This window comes from Pelobates fuscus, chromosome 6, assembly GCF_036172605.1.
Source record: "Pelobates fuscus isolate aPelFus1 chromosome 6, aPelFus1.pri, whole genome shotgun sequence".
In the NCBI taxonomy this organism is placed as follows: domain Eukaryota; kingdom Metazoa; phylum Chordata; class Amphibia; order Anura; family Pelobatidae; genus Pelobates; species Pelobates fuscus.
In genome coordinates, this window is record NC_086322.1 from 254,987,792 (window position 1) to 255,007,675 (window position 19,884).

Genomic DNA, 19,884 nt, shown 5'->3' on the forward strand with positions numbered 1-19,884 from the left:
TACATATGTCCATATACATAATTTACAAATAATTTCATGAATATACACGTAGACTTCAAATATATAAATATCTAGGGGGATCTGCCTGATAAACCAGGCCAAAAGTACAGATAATTAAATTTGCTAGAATTATATTTAACCATGTAACTTTCCAAGACACCCTAAAACCTGTACATGGGGGATACTGTTTTACTTGGTAGACTTCGCTGAACACAAATATTAGTGTCAACTAACTGACCAATCTGGCTGGTTTTTGTATGGGGAAGGTTGTGTGTATAGTGGTCTAAATGTTTCTTAAGATGGCAAAATTTTAAACATTGATATGATCTAGTTGAGTTGCCGGTAGCGTATGTATGTATTAGGTAGTTTGTGTGTGCTTATCTATTATGCGGAGGTAGATATAATGAAGGAAGCAGCGCCTAGAGAGATCCTTAAATGTGTTCAAGTATAGAACGAGACAAAAGAACAGTAAAACAACTATATAGTGTAGTTGGTTGGAGATACGACAGACACGCACAAAGAAGATACACATCTTCTTTAAGTGAACCTCCTAAAAAAGAAACACATGAACCACAACAAAGAACCAGATTCTATAAATCACCAACACCAAGAAAAGCTCTTTCCCCAAACACACTAACACTACAAAGATAATCACCATCATTTCCCACAGCACAAAAAAAACTAAAACAACTCCAAGATACCTCAAACCTTTACCAATAAAGAAGAATAAATTATTCCACTCACAGAGAAACAGAAAATAACTATCAAGACCACATTTACACTAGCACACACCAATATATGGCCCCATAACCACAAATAATAAGATTTTTAACCTATCTCAAAAAACATTAAATGGCGTTTTCTTAGCTTAAAATATGCCCCTACTCATAGGGTTAACCAATTTTCACCCTACATAGACACCCTACATAGACATAATAAGTTTGTCAGACAAGTTCGTTTAAAAAGATTTTACACTTGCCATAACATTAAATATGTTGAGAGTGATCCTAAAGTGGATCAACACACCTCATCTAGTACACACACACTTCACACACACAGCTAAATGATACCATTGTTTATCAAACAAAACAACTTTTATCAGACCTTACCCCTAACTTTAAAACATATTTTAACAAAGCTTTTTTTTAGAAAAGAGAAAGAGTCACACATTTGAAATAAACAAGAACATTACACACCCTCCCATCCACCTTTTTTTTTTTTTTCCAGAAAGCCATAAAAATGAAAACTATGAAAGCCTGTCTTAAAGGAACACTATAGTCACCTAAATTACTTTAGCTAAATAAAGCAGTTTTAGTGTATAGATCATTCCCCTGCAATTTCACTGCTCAGTTCACTGTCATTTAGGCGTTAAATCACTTTGTTTCTGTTTATGCAGCCCTAGCCACACCTCCCCTGGCTATGATTGACAGAGCCTGCATGAAAAAAAAAATGGTTTCACTTTCAAACAGATGTAATTTACCTTAAATAATTGTATCTCAATCTCTAAATTGAACTTTAATCACCTACAGGAGGCTCTTGCAAGGTCTAGCAAGCTATTAACATAGCAGGGGATAAGAACATCTTAATTAAACAGAACTTGCAATAAAGAAAGCCTTAATAGGGCTCTCTTTACAGGAAGTGTTTATGGAAGGCTGTGCAAGTCACATGCAGGGAGGTGTGACTAGGGTTCATAAACAAAGGGATTTAACTCCTAAATGGCAGAGGATTGAGCAGTGAGGCTGCAGGGGCATGTTCTATACACCAAAACTGCTTCATTAAGCTAAAGATGTTCAGGTGACTATAGTGTCCCTTTAACCCCTTAAGGACACATGACGTGTGTGACACGTCATTATTCCATTTTTTTCCAGAAGTTTGGTCCTTAAGGGGTTAAAGATAGCATGTCTTTTTCAAATTATTATTTTTTTTTCATGAGAACCCAGCAATATAGTAGTAATTAGTGATGTGTGTTATGTAGGCTGTACCTCAGTAAGAAACATCCTTGAAGCAGATGGGAAAATACTCCCAATACAGAAAGATGTAATTTTAAAATGTATTGATATGATTTTTAAAAACAATGACTTTTGGTTTTATACATTTTTATTTACAACAACATGTAACAACATGTTACAGCTGTGAAAATCAATCTCAGAAAACTATACTAGAAAAGATTTTATTACTTGTAACTCTAAACATTTTGTATATTTATTGGAATGTTTATATTACATGGCCTAAAATACATAGTCATGAAAACAAGAAACTTAAAAACCAGGTTAGCAGAACATTGTCGAAATATTTTTTTTTTTTTTTTATGAACCACACAGTGTCAAACAAACACTAATTCATAATAAAAATGCCAAATGTTAAAAAATACTGCACTTATAGTCAAGGTTACCCCATCTTGGCAAGGTAGCAATATAAAAATGCAGGGTAAACAAGAGCTGAGATTGGTATTTTATTTAACCCCTTAAGGACCAAACTTCTGGAATAAAAGGGAATCATGACATGTCAGACATGTCATGTGTCCTTAAGGGGTTAAATACATTGGTTCCTTATGGCGTTAATACTGATTTTGACCTTTTCAGTGTTCTATAATATTAGGATGGTATATATTTTATTCTCTCCTTTTTTGTCGTTTTTATATATGTATGTATTAAATGAAACTGCTATATATTTTATGCTCTATCTTTTTATATAATACTTATGTAATGTCTACCCTAATTTTAATTCCCCTTTGAGCCTAATCAACTCACCTTTCTACCTCCTACCTACCTTATTCATGCTGAATGTTTTTATATCACTCAACAAACATGCTAAATGCCCCATCACCATTTTGTTCCTCCTCCGCTTCATTCCCTCCCGAATAATTGTTTGCAATTAAATAAAATGCATTTTCATTTTGTTTTTATACACCCAGTGTGTACTAAACTTATCCTCCTCCAATTATTTTTTAAAATTGTATTTTATTCTACTTATGCTAATTAACTCGTGGTCCCATGACTATGATGTCAATTTAAATTTTAGCTCTACTATTTAAATAGTTTGTCTCCAGGACTCTGTGACACTTTTGATAAAGCCCATTTAGTGTGGTGAAACATAAAATTATTGTGTTTCATTTACTTTTCAAGATACATCCAATAATATTTATGAATTTCTCATACTCATGGACCATTCTGTTTTGTTTCTGATATCTGGACCTCATATTCCTGGGTGGAAAACATACCCGTACACTTTGAGGATTGAGCAAAAAACTGTTTGTTTTTTTTCAAAACTGCAATGTTTTACTGTTCTACTTTCACTGGCAGTCTACCAGACAACAACTAAAGGTGATTCCTGCTTTTACACAGAGTTGACTATATGAAACAATGCTGGACATCCTCCCAATTTGCATTAAGATGTCCAGAGTGTTGAAAATTCCCATAGGAAACCACTGAAACAATTAGATTCCCCATTTTGGCTGATGTTTGCAGAGGAGGAGTCTGGCCCAGCCCTGAGAGTGAAATTGTGGTTGAATGAGTATATGGCAAAAGTGCCCCCCAAAAAAACCTTGGTTGTGTCGCAGCTCAAGAGAGCCTAAGACCACACATTGAATATGCTGTGCAATTTTGGGCACCTGTTCTAAAGAAGGATATTATGGCACTAGAAAAAGTGCAGAGGCGGGCTACAAAATTAATAAAAGGAATGGAACATATCAGCTATGAAGAAAGGTTAACAAATTTAAACCTATTTAGTTTACAAAAACGTCGCCTGAGAGGGGATATGATAACATTATACAAATATATTCGGGGCCATTTCCCACCATTGTGTGGAAATCTATTCACAAACCGGACTTTACATAGGACACGAGGCCATGCGTTTAGACTGGAAGAAAGAAGATTTCGTCTAAGGCAAATGAAAGGGTTTTTTTACTGTAAGAACAATCAGGATGTGGAATTCTCTGCCCGAAGAAGTGGTTTTATCAGAGTCCATACAGATGTTCAAAGGCTACTAGATGCATACTTGCAAAAACAGAATATTCAAGGATATAATCTTTCAATGTAGGGTAATAACTGCTTGATCCAAGGATAAATCTGACTGCCATTCTGGGGTCAAGAAGGATTTTTTTTTCCTAGCTTGTTGCAAAATTGTGCTTCAAACTGGGTTTTTTTGCCTTCTTTTGGATCAACAGCAAAAAACAAATGTGAGGAAGGCTGAACTTGATGGACGCAAGTCTCTTTTCAGCTATGTAACTATGTAAGTCATTAGGGGGGTTAAAGAAATATACCAAGGGGATCATGGTTATTGTTCAAGATATCCCTGCACTATTTGCAAAAACTTGCTATCATATTTAAAGTGTAATCATCATTACAATAACAACAAATTGGTAACCTGTGTGATTGTTTAGCTGTTAATGGTTGTTGTTGGTTTTTTTTGCTTTTGTTTGTTTGTTTCTCTGTGTTTTATGGTAGGACACCCTAAGAGACTGCAGTGAGGAATCTACATGTTACAACACTGTCATCTCTCCAATCTACTTTGTTTCCTTTGTGCTGACTGCTCAGTTTGTCCTGGTCAATGTTGTGATAGCTGTTCTCATGAAACACTTGGAGGAAAGCAACAAAGAGGCTAAAGAAGAGGCAGAATTGGAAGCAGAGATGGACCTTGAATTTCAGATTCAAAATGTACACATGTCAGACAGTGACATCTTCCCCTGGAATGGTAAAGATCTTGGACATTCTCCAGACAGCACTTATGGATATACGGATTCTGGGCCTGAGAATGAAACACAGTTTTCTTCACTACATCCAATGGTAAGGAATATGAAAGCATGCTTTTGGTATCTTAATTATCTATGGAATTCAAAGATAAATAGCATGCTACCTGATACTTTAGAAGAGAGGAAAGTAAAAAAAAAACATAAACAAACATAAACAAAAAATATATTGCCCCCAAAAAAGAATTAAAATGTTTATTTGATTGTCAATTTGTCTATGATTCCCTGTTTGCTTAATGTTGTGGCAGGAGAATGGGACTTGTGGCTTTGGCAGGATAGTGGATTATAGTTATGGTTGAGGTAGGATAATAAGAGTTGTGGCAGGAGAGTGGGAGTTGAGTTAGTGTGGGCTAGGGCTGTATATTCTTAGATTTTGGTTAGAATGGGCTTGGATAGAATTGTGGAAGTTGTAGTGGAATGGGCTGGGGCAGAATAGTAAGATGTGGGTATATTGAAATGGAACAATGCAGTAATGAATTACAGAAATGTACTGAGGATGTAAAGGGGCCATATGTATGTCAATGGTGTGTCATTAGCTGGTAATATCAGTTGGGAGATGTCAATATAGGGGTAATACATTAGTAGGACCATATGAACTTATGAAGGGGCAGCAATGAAACATTTGTTAACTATGTTCTGGTGCACACATTGGACTTGAAGCTGAATGCTTGTGTAAAGTCCTCTTGCTGACTACACTGAACCTGAGTTAGCTAGTCATCTGCTTCCAACCGACCTATATTTTGCTTACTAGCCTTTCTTTAATTGTTTGATGACCCCAGTCATAATGTCCCAGAACAGAGAGTGAGATTCACCTGTTCCCTCCTTCAGTCTTCCTCCTGCTCAGCCCACATGGGCAGCTCTCACTTCTTTCACTCCCTGCAACTAAAGAAGACTTTGGCACCCTCAAAGTTGAGATTTTGGAGGTATAAACCTTTCTTGCTTCTAATAATAATAATATCTGCAAGTCTTTTTTTTTTTTTTTGGAGTACAGTGTTTCTTTCTAAGTTTTTTTCATACAGGTACCAATGAGATACAGACATTGCTCGAAGCATTAATTTAGTGTATTCCAGGTATCAGAAGATGCTTACAGATGAGCTGTGCGTAGTGCTCAGTATAGTGTGCCTAATGAGTGTTCTGTGGGGCAGTGCTCTTCTACCCTCTCCTCACGGCACACCTAACAATCAAGGATTTAGGGATTACCCAGGAGTGTCTGTATTCCTAATGCTTTAGTGTCCCTGTCCCTATGTATATTCCATCCCCTGTACTGTAAAAATCTAAGAAAATAAATATGTTACTTACTTTTTGCTTACCTCTCCTCTACCCATACCATCATGGATGCAACAAGGCTTTCTCTGGCATGGTCCAATCCAATACTCCTCATAGAGGAGCACAGGGGACCTGATGTCTATGCATGCCTAGGGCTACGTATGCATCCAAGCTTCCCCTTGGGAAAGCATTGAATCTTCTGCATCATGTTGTTACTGAGTTTTACTCAGCTAGTGCCACGGAAGAGTCAGTAGTATGCCAGCCACTAGTTGAGGAATTAACCTTGCCATGTAAACATTTCAGTTTCTAAACAAAATGTTAAAAGGACAGGGACCACTGCACCCAGACCATGTCATTGAGATATGTTTAATGTTAGTGCTGTTGTGTTATTGCTAAAGGTACAGTTTGTGTTAGGCTTAGTGTTGGACTTGTATTTCAATATTTCTTTTTTTCTACATATTTGAATCACTCATTAGATATTTAAATAATACAATTCTCAATCTTTAGTAATCATATTCACAATTTTTAGGGATAAATCACGGCAAAACAAAATATTCTATATTACTATGTAACATAATTACCATTTAGTCATAATATCTATATCATGTGGTTGGTTTAATTTCTAATGGTTAGTTTATGCAGATAATTTTACATTTTTGTCTGAGAACCCTTACTCCTCCATTTATTAGAGGCTGACATTGAACATGTTTAGTGTCAGATAAGTGAAAATGACATTTATAAGTGTCCATATTTAATAATTTATGCAGGAGTAGAAAACTCTGTGTGTTGAAAATATCCCCAAGAGAAACATAAAAATAGTATTAGGAAAAAGTTATTTATTAGACTGACTTGGCAACGTACTTGAAAATATACATTTATGCTGGAAATCCTATACTTGCCCTAGCTAAAAAAAATTGTACTTTTTACTGGCCGACGCTACTTGCTAAAGTACCAGTTGCTACTTTTAGGGAGTAGAGGTTGTTTAATGTCTTTACAAGTAACAACAGAGATATAAGCAGCCACTACTAAAAAGGTTCCATCCATGTCACTACTTTCACTTTTTATTCCTTCAAAATGATTAATTGAATGTGTAATCTTGCTGTTGGTGAAGGAGTAACAGTGGATTTGTTAGTTTCCCTTTGATGTTTGATGAACATAGGGCTGGTCTGGCATACTTAAAGGGACACTATAGTCACCTGAACAACTTTAGCTGAATGAAGAAGTTTTGGTTCATAGAGCATTCCCCTGCAGCCTCACTGCTCAATCCTCTGCCATTTAGGAGTTAAATCCCTTTGTTTATGAACCCTAGTCACACCTCCCAGCATGTGACTTGCACAGCCTTCCATAAACACTTCCTGTAAAGAGAGCCCTATTTAGGCTTTCTTTATTGCAAGTTCTGTTTAATTAAGATTTTCATATCCCCTGCTATGTTAATAGCTTGCTAGACCCTGCAAGAACCTCCTGTATGTGATTAAAGTTCAATTTAGAGATTGAGATACAATTATTTAAGGTAAATTACATCTGTTTGAAAATGAAACCAGTTTTTTTTTTAATGCATGCTCTGTCAATCATAACCAGGGGAGGTGTGGCTAGGGCTGCATAAACAGAAACAAAGTGATTTAACTCCTAAATGACAGTGAATTGAGCAGTGAAATTGCAGGGGAATGATCTATACACTAAAACTGCTTTATTTAGCTAAAGTAATTTAGGTGACTATAGTGTTCCTTTAATATCATCGCTACTTTGTAGGTTGTATTATGCTTGAACAGTACATTTTTGCTTCTTTCCAATATTGTGAGTCAAGCTAGTAATTCTAAAGGATCTTTAAAAGGAATGCAAGCATAACTGTGTTTCTCAATTATGTTGGTTTCTTATGTGCACCAAATATTTGAGCTGCATATGTTGTATAAAGTGACACCAATATAGGTAGGGAAAGGTTAATTATTTATTTTTTATATCCACAGTATAATTTTGCTCCATAGTGTCTTTCTATGGGTATCAATTAAAAAAGATGAAACATCTGAGGCTATGATTCTGCCTATATATACTTTTAATTAGAAGGGAGAAAATGTAATCAATTTGTGTATCTCGTGGTTTACTGAAAAATATATATTTTTTTTGTCTTCCCTGTGTTTTTGTCCAAAACTAAAAAATCCTTATTTTCTTTGCATTTTTTTTTTTTTTAACAGGAAAGGCACATGTTTGATACAATATCATTGCTAATACAAGGCTCTATAGAGGGTGAGATGAAGCAAATGGATAACTTGTCTGGATCTGTGTACCACCACTATGCTATCCTGCCACTTGAAAAGGGATTCTCAGAGAAACAGGTCAGTCACATATTGTGTATATAAAAGTTTCATCATAGTCCCATGTGGTGCAAAATGATTTACATATTCTTCTTATGAGTGTTATCAATTTAATTTGCACCGACAGAATGCTTTGTAAAGTAATGCAGGATTCTAAAAATTATATTTGACAGATGGTGACAAAATTACATATAATATACAGGTTCCTGCTTGCAAGCCTACAATATGAATTGGACAAGACTAGACTTGTGCATTCTTGGTTTTAAACTGCTACGAACAAATCGAATGCCTTTTAATCTCTGCCCAGATTAATAGATGCATCCTTCATTTAGCTACAGAGTCGTATTCATTAATTCATTCAAGCACTGATTATAAGGTATTTGATTCATTCATAGCAGCTGGAAAGCATTATTGAAAATATGTAGTGGGCATGCTGGGGCAGCAAGACAGGTGATTAACTTTAGATGACGTTTTAAGGGAAATTTGAAGATTTAAGGGGGTTTTCACACTAGTTGCTGCAGAAGTTGATATCAAGTATATGGGGTAGCTTGGGATAAATTTATCAGCAATTAGAAGGAAGAAGTAATAATAATGGAAGAGATCTGTAGATGATTGAAAGAACCAAAAGAGGATTTAAAAATGTGATCACTGCTAAAATATATTGTTATTGAACTTGGTTTCTAAATCAGTTAGAGGAGTAACTATGCATCTACAATGTGTGATGTGGAATGAGCATAACTGTATAAGTATATTACAGAGCTTCACAGCTATAAATTCGAGGTGCAGTGTGTAGTTGTGTATCATAGAGTTACACACCGCTAAACTACTGTGCACAGTAAGATGAGAGTGCCTATTATTATTATTATTGTCATTTATATAGCGTCAACAAATTCCACTGTGCTTTACAATATTATTAAGTGGACTTTAACAACAAATGAGACTATTCCAGATTTTGACATGAACAATAGGTTGATGAGAACCCTGCTCGAATGAGCTTACAGTCTAGAGAAGGCGGGGTATAATAGCACAATAGTTTGGATAGGATGAGGGAATGGAACCAAGTGACAGAGAGGAAAAGTAGCAGAAATTGAATGTGAGAGTGAAGTGAAGAATGGACCCATTAATTAAGTTAAGAGTAATAGCAGTTACCCTTGGGACCCATAGGCTATTCTCAAGATTTGGGTTTTTATGGATGTCTTAAAAGATTGAAGAGTAGGGAAGAGTCTGATAGGGGGGACGTAGACTGTTCCATAGGAATGGAGCCACCTGCGAGAAGTCACGCAAGTGCAGGTTAGCAGTAAGTTTACAAGCAACTTATAGGCGAAAGACACTGGCAGAGCGAAGCAGCCAAGAAGGGATGTACCTACGAATTAGTTCAGAAATGTAGTGGAAGGGGTAGAGTTGTTGAGAGTTCTGTAGGTAAGTTAAGTGTAGGAGTTAGTATTTTAAATTAAATCCTATAGGGCACAGGAAGTCAATGTAATGATTGACAGAGAGGTAATGTGTGAGAGGAGCAGTGGGAGAGAAAAATAAGCTTGGCAGCAACATTCATTATGGCCTATTTGAGTTGCAGAGTAATGAAGCTGAAGTAGAGTGTAAAAGCATATCACAGATATGCATGGCAAGACACTAGTAAACCACTGCATGACCATTGCAAGGATCTTTGTCTTTACATTCTTCATTCCCCTTTTGTGTAACTTAACCCCTTTTTGTGTCTTTTTTTTCCCTGTTTAAGGATTGTATCTCCTCCCCTTTTTGTCGTTCTTATTCCTGCAGTTGTCTAGCCTCTTACCCAATCATTTATCCCATATCCTACACTTTTTAATGTCTTAACCCAGTGAGTGTATCTTATCACCTTTAGTGTATCTTACCTCTCATTTTCCCCTCTTCTGTCTCTTTTCCTCCTTTTGTGCTTTTACCTTCCCTGCGTTTCTTAGCCCCTTTGTGTATCTTAACCCCTCTATAACCATTAATCCATCTGTGTCTCTTAGCTACCTGAGATAGTTAATCCCCATGTATGTACACTCATTTATCTTTCTTAACCCCTGGAGTATTACTCTTAACCCCCTTGGATCACTTACTCCCCCCTTGTGGGTCACTTATTCCCCACCATATGTCTCTCAACGCCCTGTGTCACTCCCAGTTCTTTGTATAATTTTCCACCACCTTTCTTATCTCCCTGTGCTTATTGTCCCTCACATTCCTTGTGGCTCTCCTTCTCTCTGTAGTGTGGCCTCATCCACAGATCTCTTTTATCCTCTACCTAGTTTGACAGGAAAGTGCTCACTGCTCGTTTCTTGCCCACTCCAGGCACAGTGGGCAGCTTCCTGTCAGACTAGGTAGAGTAAGAAAAAGACTATATTCTGTGGTCCATAAGGCCATGCTACAGAAACTGACAGGTGGGAGGGGGAGTTTTGTGCACCCATGCCCCCCCCCCCCCCCCCTGCTACCTGGAAATTGCTACCCTGGGTTGGTGCACACTGAGGCGACAACATGAGCCACATCTTTGAAGCACCGATCCTGTTTGCATGAGTTTTGTTATGTATTATACACCCACCTGTAATAAGAATGACAATACAGTGCATTAAGGCCTTGGCCACAATCTAAAATTAGTAGATTAATTAATTAATTAGTAGATTAATTAGTTGATTAATTACATGAAGCCAATTGATAAGATTAATTAAACTAATTTGATCTAACTACGTATACCTTAATGGAGGGGAGGGCATAGTGACAGGCTGTTTACTGAATGCTTAATCATTGTAGCCTGTGAGCCAAAAGCATGAGGGCAAAACCTAATCTTGAAGATTTGTGACGCTGGTCATCTTTAGTTCCAGAATGAAGGGATGGACGACTTGATACAACAGGTCTACTCTATTCCTGTTACAACTCACTAGTGAGACATTGCAGAAATAGCTGTATGGAGATCACGCAAGGAAGGATAGCCTTTTAAGGCAATTGCAGAACCTCGATTAAAAGTTCTACATAGCATGCTCTTGGTGATTATGGTGTGCACATGCCATTAACTGTCGCAGCCATAGGCATGACTGACAGCTGATGCCACTGGAGCAAATGTCAGAATCAGCTGTCAGTTGACTACTAGTGATGTCCCGAACAGTTTGCCGGGAACCGTTCGCCGGCGAACATAGCGTGTTCGCGGCGATGTTCGGTCCGCCCCCTATTCGTCATCATTGAGTAAATTTTGACCCTGTACCTCACAGTCAGCAGACACATTCCAGCCAATCAGCAGCAGACCCTCCCTCCCAGATCCTCCCACCTCCATGACGAATAGGGGGCGGACCGAACATTGCGCGTTCCCGGTTCCCGGCGAACTGTTCGGGACATCACTATCGACTACTGCATGACTACCTCACAATGAGTAAGTCCAGCAGTAGTCCCTGATTGGGGCCCCCAGACTGACCCATTACACTGGGAGAAAATCACAGGAATTACATTCCTTAAATGTCAGTAAACCTGGGGGACAAGCTACTAAATTGTGCAGAGAGAAGTAACAAATGCCTTCATGTTCTTAATTACAGTAATTTTGTTGCTCTACAGTGCACTTATATATTCAGTGTGGTGAATCACTGGCCGGTTATAAGATTCTTACAAAGTGGATACTGTATTTTTTTCTTGTATTTTTTTTATTATTATTATTTTGATACTCAGCGCATTACAGTGCTTCATGTAGTCACTCACAACCTCCTGCCCTGTCATTTGCACCCAGCCATCAGCTTAATCACCCATACCCATGTGTTCACCCAGTCAATTACACCCACCTACTTACGAAGTACATTACATTTGCCTTCCCACCCAGTTCCTTATGCTCAGTCACCCGCATGCCCACCCAGTAACTTACACTCCTAACTACTTAGTCGCCATCCACACCCAACTGCCTAACCAGTCTACCTATCCAATCCCTTACACCCACCTTCACACCCAGTCACCCACACTTACCGGCCCAACAGCCATCCACCCATTTCTGGTCACTTATCCACCTGTGCAATAGGAAGGAGCTAAATTGGCCACATCCACAGGATGCACCAAAATAAGTACTTCACCCTGGTGACACTGAACCAGGTGACACTAGCCCAATTTCTGTGCAAAATTGGCATCTGGCGACAGCACGCACAGCAGACCCCCCCACCTGTGCTCACATTTCCTCCCCAACAGCCCACACTCAGTGACATCCCTCCTCTCGAAATACCTCCCTATTGAGGCGATGAAGAGTGACATCAGCGTAGGAAGGTCGGCTGCAGGTAGAGCTTGGCCTCGGCCCTGGAACAGAGGTAAGTTTTAGCTGTTTTATTTAAAGTGACACTCCATACCGCTAAAGCACTCCAGTTTGCCGAATTGTTGCATGTGTGAAGAGTGTGTCCTCTTTTTACAAAAAGTCCAGATTTTAATAGAAATTGGCACTTTTATAAGTTAACCTTGTTACACCCTCCTCCCTGTCAGTCAGAAAACCAGTTCCTGTTACTTTCTGCTTGCTTAGTTCAGTGGTGCTTTACTCAAGAGGCAGCAATTGCCCAGAGTACCTGCTTTGCAAAGACTTCTCATTGAGCTGCATTAAGAAGTCTGTGATTGGACAGCCACAGAAAGTCTTGCAAAGACTTTATACAAGAGATCTGAAACTTTTGCAAGCATGTTTTCGTTGGGGGTATATCTACTAAACTATGATTTTTATTTTTATTTTTTTATATTTGGGCAATGGAGTGTCCTTTTATTTATTTATTTTTTGGACATTCATAAAGGAAGGGTTATTCTAAAAACACTTTTTTTGGCTGATGTAACCTTTTAAGGCCAAAATAGCTGAACGGAAATTATTGCACAGTTTATGCCACCATCCATTCTGAAGCATGATAGAATATATGTACTTGATTCTTTAAAATTGAAAATAGAAATTGTTAGCCTTGCAATACATATTTGCTGTTAGCCTCACCTTACTTGTGTCTATTTTTCTCATTTAGGTACCATTGGCAGAGATGGAAGGTCTGTCTTTAACATCAGACATCTTTTCTGAAAGGTCTTGGTCCTTAGCTCAAGGAGATGAGTGGCAGCCAGATGATACCAGCAATGCACCATTTAATGTTCGTGGAATTAAAGTATTGGTAATATTTACAATTTATGCAGATAAAGCATATGCTTAACTTAATTGTAAACAAATAGGAGAAAATTGAATTCAGTACTTACCATAATTTTCTTTTCCTGCCTATTCTACATGTCTGCATCAATTATGGGTTAGCTCCTCCCTAGCTGTCAGAACATAATAATTAAATGATCAATTTTTTTAAATTACTCAACACCCCCCCAAAGTCTTAATCTTTTCCTTGCTTATCATGGCAGCATCACGTATGGCTCGAAAATGGCAATTTGTCTAAAGTTTGGGTCATACGAATGCATAACCAAAGAAATGACTTGCTCATTTGATGAGCATATTTATTTGATTCATGATTTGGAATTCCATTCCTAGCGACAAAAAAAAAACTAAAGCATTACTTAATTCATTATTTAGACACTCCATTGCCCAAAATAAATTAGAAATCACTGCTTAGTAGATATTTTCTCAATTAATATATCTTAAGTATATCTAAAAACATCTTGCAAAATTTGCAGATTTCTTGTCTTAAGCCCTTGCAAGTTCTCACCGTCTAACCTAGCCCAGACATTCTGTGGCTCTCCAATCACAGACTTTAAATAACTGAAGCCAAATATGTCCTTAGAACATAAAAAAAGTCCTTACTTAAGCAAATTAAAAGTAAAAATAAACAAAAAACAATGAACAACTTTATTATAGCAGTGATAGTTAATGGGACTAAATTAAAAGACAACCAATCCCACGGGGGCGTGGCCTGACCTCGGAGCACACTGGACGCGTCTCTGTGAGCTCCTCTCCACCAGCGCCAAAAAAAGCTAATAATAGCAGTAAATATTAAAAGAAAGGACTACCCTCATAAAGCATGGACAAAAGACCCTCAAACAAGAACTCCAAGAAGGGTATGGAGCCCGGGGCGACTGTGCCTGAACTTTTTGCCGGGTCTCAAACACCGCTGGCAGGCTCCCAAGATGGCGGCGGTCATAGACCGGTGGGATCACTGTCACGTGCGGCGGCACCCCCACTCGAGACCTCCACGGCAGACACAGCTCAAATCCTGCATACTCTGGCAGAGGTAAAAACATACCTAGCAGGAGAGAGAGAGCGGTCAACGCAGGTCCTGCAAGGAGAGATCCACTCACTCGGAGTGCTGACTGCCATACTGGAGCAACAAATGCAGGCCACAGTGGTCACCCACAACACCGCCATCTTCCAATTGAATTTGATTGCAGCTAGGATGAAGGCGGCAGAATTGGCGATCGAAGACATGGCTAAAATATCGAGATGCAACAACATGCAATTGCGAGGACTCCCTGAACAAGCAGGTGAGGGCACTCTGATCAATGTGGTAATGGTCTTCAAACCTCTTCTTCCTGACTTACCAGACCACCTCTGGCATATCGAGCGGGCTCACAGGGCCCTGAGGACCAGGAGAAACTACATGAACACTCCTAGGGACATTATGATACGCTTTGTGCATTTTCAAACTAAGGAAGCATTGATGCAGAAGGGCAATGAGGGCCCTATTAAACACCAAGGTAACGACTTAACCTTGTACCAAGATCTGGCTCCATCTACACTGCAAAGGAGGCGTGAGTGGAAGCTGGTGACAGACGCCCTGCGGTGGTCCACCGTACGATATGCATGGGGATTCTCTTTCAAGCTACTGGCCTTCAATGAAGGCCAGACCCATGTCTTACTGCCGGGAGGAGACCCCAAAGCCCTATTTGACAACTTAGGCCTGCAGCCTCCCCTCACATTGCCCTCTCTCCTTGTTGACCAGGAGGAGTTATTGCTACTCCCAAGAGAATGACTGACCGCGGGGGAATGAAAGGATGGAACGAGGGTCCAGATTGTTTCCTGGAGTCTTCTCTGCTACAAGTGCTACCAAAAGTACTGCTGGAAATTTTGTTTGGGTTGGAGATTGCAGAGGGGGAGGCTGTTATGCGGGGCCAGAACATTTACTAGAGGCTTCTCAATTACATGTGCTACCACAGGTACTAGGGGATATTTTGTTTGGGTGGGGGATTACAGAGGGGGAGGCTTTTACCCAGGACTACTGGCAGAGATACACAGCCCATGTCCAAGAAGGAATGGAAATCACAACCTTGTATACCCACCTGAGCACAGAATCAAAACACTGGGGCCCCCAACGTACACGGAACAATGGGAAAAAGATTTAGGGGAGGAATTAGAGGGCATCGAATGGCAATAGATGTAGGAAGCTAACAATGCCACGTCCATATGTGTATCCCAGCAGGAACAATCATTCAAAACGAAGTTCAGATGGTACACAACCCCTGTTAAACTCTGTTAAATGCAAAAGTCGCCAACTGACACATTTTGGGGGGGATGTGTGTCACGAGGCATGTACCTGCACATGTGGGGGGACTTCCCCAGATACAGGTGTTCTGGAAGGCCATCAGAGACGTAATAACCCAGATTTTTACAAGAGCTCCAGACTTAAACCCATGGGTACACCTCCTAAACAGGTCTGTGAGTGGAGCAGACATAAACAAAAGTTGGTACATAAAATCATCCTTGTTGCAAGGTGAACAATGACACAAGCTTGGCTGAAGCTACACGCTCCCTCCTTGGCAGCAGTAATATCCAAAATAAAAGATGCATGCCTCATGGATGACTTAACCGCGAGGGTGTGGGAAACAATCAAGGGGTTTGAGAGGACATGGGGACCTTGGGTGACCAGTGCCTTAGCAACTGCATAACAGGCTTCCCCATAAGAACCCCCAGCCTTCATGCAGACCGGGAGAGAAAAAAAAAAAAAAGACAACCAATGCCCCAGGAAATGGGGGATTGCTTGTCCCTCCTTTAACCCCTTAAGGACCAAACTTCTGGAATAAAATGGAATCATGACATGTCAGACATGTCATGTGTCCTTAAGGGGTTAAGGAGAAAACTGAACTATTTTTGCCAAATAGTCAGATCCAAAAGACAAAATGTAAAATGATAGCCCATGTAACAAATACTTGAATTAGTAAAGGACCTAAAGATTATAGCACTATAGCTTTATTACTCAATAACATTTCACGGAAAGGAGCAATTTGCCATTATCCACGAAATAGTTTCCTTATGGACCAAGTGGATACAAAGTGTCTCATAATCACAGCCTTTTGTATACTTTTAACATATGTTGCAGAATAAGAGACAGCCTCACTGGCAATATCCAATCCGATATGTACATAGATTTAATTACTAGATTGAATCCAAAAAGCTCTTATTGTAATCCAAGGAGTCAAAGGAGAATTGAGAGAAAGAGGGAGATTACAACAGGTGAATATATATCCCCAGGGATAAGCCCAATCCAAGCTGGGGAGGTTGGGGGGAGGGGGCGGTTAATTTATCATGAGCTACTCTATCCAACCCATGATATGGCAAACAATGTTGTAAGGACAAAATAAAGTGCCCAAATGTGAGGGTGAATAATGTGTATTAAGAATAAGAAAGAATGCCCAGTCAATGCTTTAATGCACATTATTCACTCTCACTTGTGGTGTAACAGCTTCATGATCCATGATCGAGAGGAATTGTTTCCTAGTTTGTTGCAAATTGGAAAGCGCTTCAAACTTCCCTTCTTTTGGATCAACAGCAAAAACAGATGTGTAAAAGGTTGAACTTGATGGACGCATGTCTCTTTTCAGCCTATGCAACTACGTAACTATGATTCCGGCCTGTGAACAATTGCTCAACAAGAACCCATAGAAATCACAATACCATTTGTTATTCACGAAATTATATGCTGTTTCACAGACTCAGGAAAAGTCAGTTTACTGGTAGAAATGCTACTCCTAGTGAGACTAAGTGTAAAGTCTAAGAGTGCTACTAGTAAAATTAAAACGTTCAGTTCCACAATTCTCATTTAACCAGATCCCCCGTGTTTACAGGGACACATAAGTTTCTCAAATTTATGAAAACACATGAAAAGGTTCCCCTGCAGTGTGCATAATGTATAGTCTCCATTATTGCCTACTGCCTTATTCCTTAACTGCAGGATTCTTCATTGCTTGATCTAATACACCTTCTTCTGAATTATACATACTACAGGGCTACTCTTTTCATGTGCTGCCCATCAATATGTATATATGATATGTGTCTCAGAAAACATGGTGGAGCTGGTGTCCCTGCATTTACAGGATGATCAAAGTTCAACACCATTAAAATGCATGCACTTCCTTATTCTAGTAGGCATTTCTATTATATTTTCTCTTATTTGGTACTTACTGGGTAATTCCTCTCTCAAGACAAATCTTCCCATCTCTCATCAAATGATATGGAGTTGCTATGTTAGTTTTCACTTAGACATTTCTAATTAGAACAAACAGCTATCTCACACATTTCTTATATAATTATATGGTAATTCGATGCAGACTCTGGCTATATTGCTCTTCACCTCTAAGCCATGAACTCATTTATTGGTGCCATATAAATAGTAATAATTGTTATTCATTGTATCATTATGTATAGCACGTTTTAATAATATCCATCCACTTACTCACATATATTTTGAAACATTTATGTTTACAGGATGAAAACAAGAATGACTCTCTGGAAATATTTTTGAACCGCAAGGAAAATTTTCCAAGTGGAATGACGGAAAATACATCACTATGTCCGTTATCCTCTGCAGACGTAGCATCGGTGTTTAAGAAAAGTCAACCTAAAAAAACATTGTGTAACTTGGAGCAAACAAGCACCTACGTGGAACATTTTCATGATATGTGCAAAATGTTTAGATACCCAAATACTTCCCAAGGTAGCCTTAATCCATTCGGAGAATTATCTCAAGAGCAAAAAAAACAAGATTTATTAAACACAGTGTTTTGTAAACATAATTTTAACTCGAAAGCAGTCAAGGCGCTGAGTGTATATTCTGCCGCATATTCGCTAAGCCAAAAACTAAAACTAGGAAACAGCAATAATGTTATCTTAAAGGACATTAAAAAATTTTACAGCATGGATGCTCAGGAGATCTTTACAAAAACCTCATGGAAGGATGATCCCAGGAGACATTCGATTGAAATCTGCTCTGTAGAAAATACTCTTCAATACTACCCAGTTACACATTCATGCAGCTTCACTAGCCACGTATTAAATGAGAAAGATAACTTGCAAGCAATACAGAAGACATACGGACACAGCCCTTTCAATCCAGATACTATTACTTCAATATGTGCCTCTGAATTGTCGTGCTCAAATACAGAAGTGCAGATGACATAAAAATGCAATTATATACATCTGAGGCAAATAAATATTCTAATCGTGGTGGCTCTTTAATTCCAGAAATATAACTCCTACTATAATGCAAAAATGAATTATTGGAAATATTGATTTTTTTTTTTTTTTTGGTTAATGCTTCTACACCTTCTATCGGCGTGCCACATTACTGGATGCCGATGTTGTGGGTATGTATTAACAGATTATGAACAACAATATGTGAAGTCTGGCATTCTACCCACATTTCCAAATGGTCTGGGTGCTCTTCACATGTTTGATAAAAGATATACACTGTAAAGGATGAATGTACTCAAACAGAAAACTCCAATCTAAGTTGTAATATGAAATACTACTTACATAATGATCAATGTTTTACCCCCCTCGCTTGTTTCTTTTTCAAATAAAATAATAAAATTAACAGGGCAAATAATTATAGGGTACAATGCAAGTGATAATGAAACTCGCCAGTGTAAATTCCAAACACATGTGGAAGCAAATTTAGCGTGTTTCTGAACTAGAAATCTTAATAATGACACTTGTAGTAAAAGCCTACTTACCAGAGAAAAAAAAAGTGATAGTTATAAAAACAGTTTTTTTTTTTTTTACCTATCAATAACATTTTTCAATTAACAAAAATACAAAATGATCTCTAGATCTAGGAAATGATTAACTGGAATCAGTCAATATTTTTATTGAATTTCAACTGGATTTAAGGCCAAACTAAATTCCAGCAGCCAAACTCGAAAAATGGGTTTGCTGTTGGAAAAAATGAATATGCTAACCCTGTTGGTCATAAGAAAATAAATAATTTAAAAGAGTCTGGCGGTCAAGACACCTACATTAGTAGAATGGATGTTTTACACCTCCCCATGGCACTGCCAGTCATGCTGCTAGTGCAACATGTCCATTAATAAAAGACTACTAGTGACTGTCCAGCTTTTGCATTCCAGTCACAAGTAACATATAGGGGGTACCTGGTACCAGTCCTCCCCTCTGGGCATTGGATGGGAGTTTTAAATTAAAGAATGGGTAGTGGAGTGATTGATGTCAATATTCAGTGCCCACACCCCTGGCTATTCAGTGGAGGCTATTACATTAAAAAGTGCATTGGAATTTTCATCCTAGTGCCCCCACAAGCCCCAATTAATTAATAAACAAGGGGAATTTGATGCCCCCCCCCCCCCCCCCCCCCCCCCAGCTGTCAGCGGTTTGTGGTTGCTATAATTAAATATATA

The 19,884-nt window shown here is 38.6% G+C and overlaps 1 protein-coding gene across 1 annotated transcript in view; it reads left to right on the top strand.

Moving 5' to 3' along the window:
• Positions 1 to 19,179, top strand: part of CACNA1G (calcium voltage-gated channel subunit alpha1 G) — a 428,561-nt gene extending 409,382 nt beyond the window's left edge. The window contains exons 31-34 of the mRNA XM_063458969.1: positions 4,446 to 4,784; positions 8,203 to 8,343; positions 13,293 to 13,412; positions 17,960 to 19,179. Coding sequence (XP_063315039.1) covers positions 4,446 to 4,784; positions 8,203 to 8,343; positions 13,293 to 13,412; positions 17,960 to 18,652 — 1,293 coding nt within the window. The 3' untranslated portion in view covers positions 18,653 to 19,179. The remainder of the gene's footprint in view (positions 1 to 4,445; positions 4,785 to 8,202; positions 8,344 to 13,292; positions 13,413 to 17,959) is intronic.
• The last annotated feature ends 705 nt before the right edge of the window (positions 19,180 to 19,884 follow it).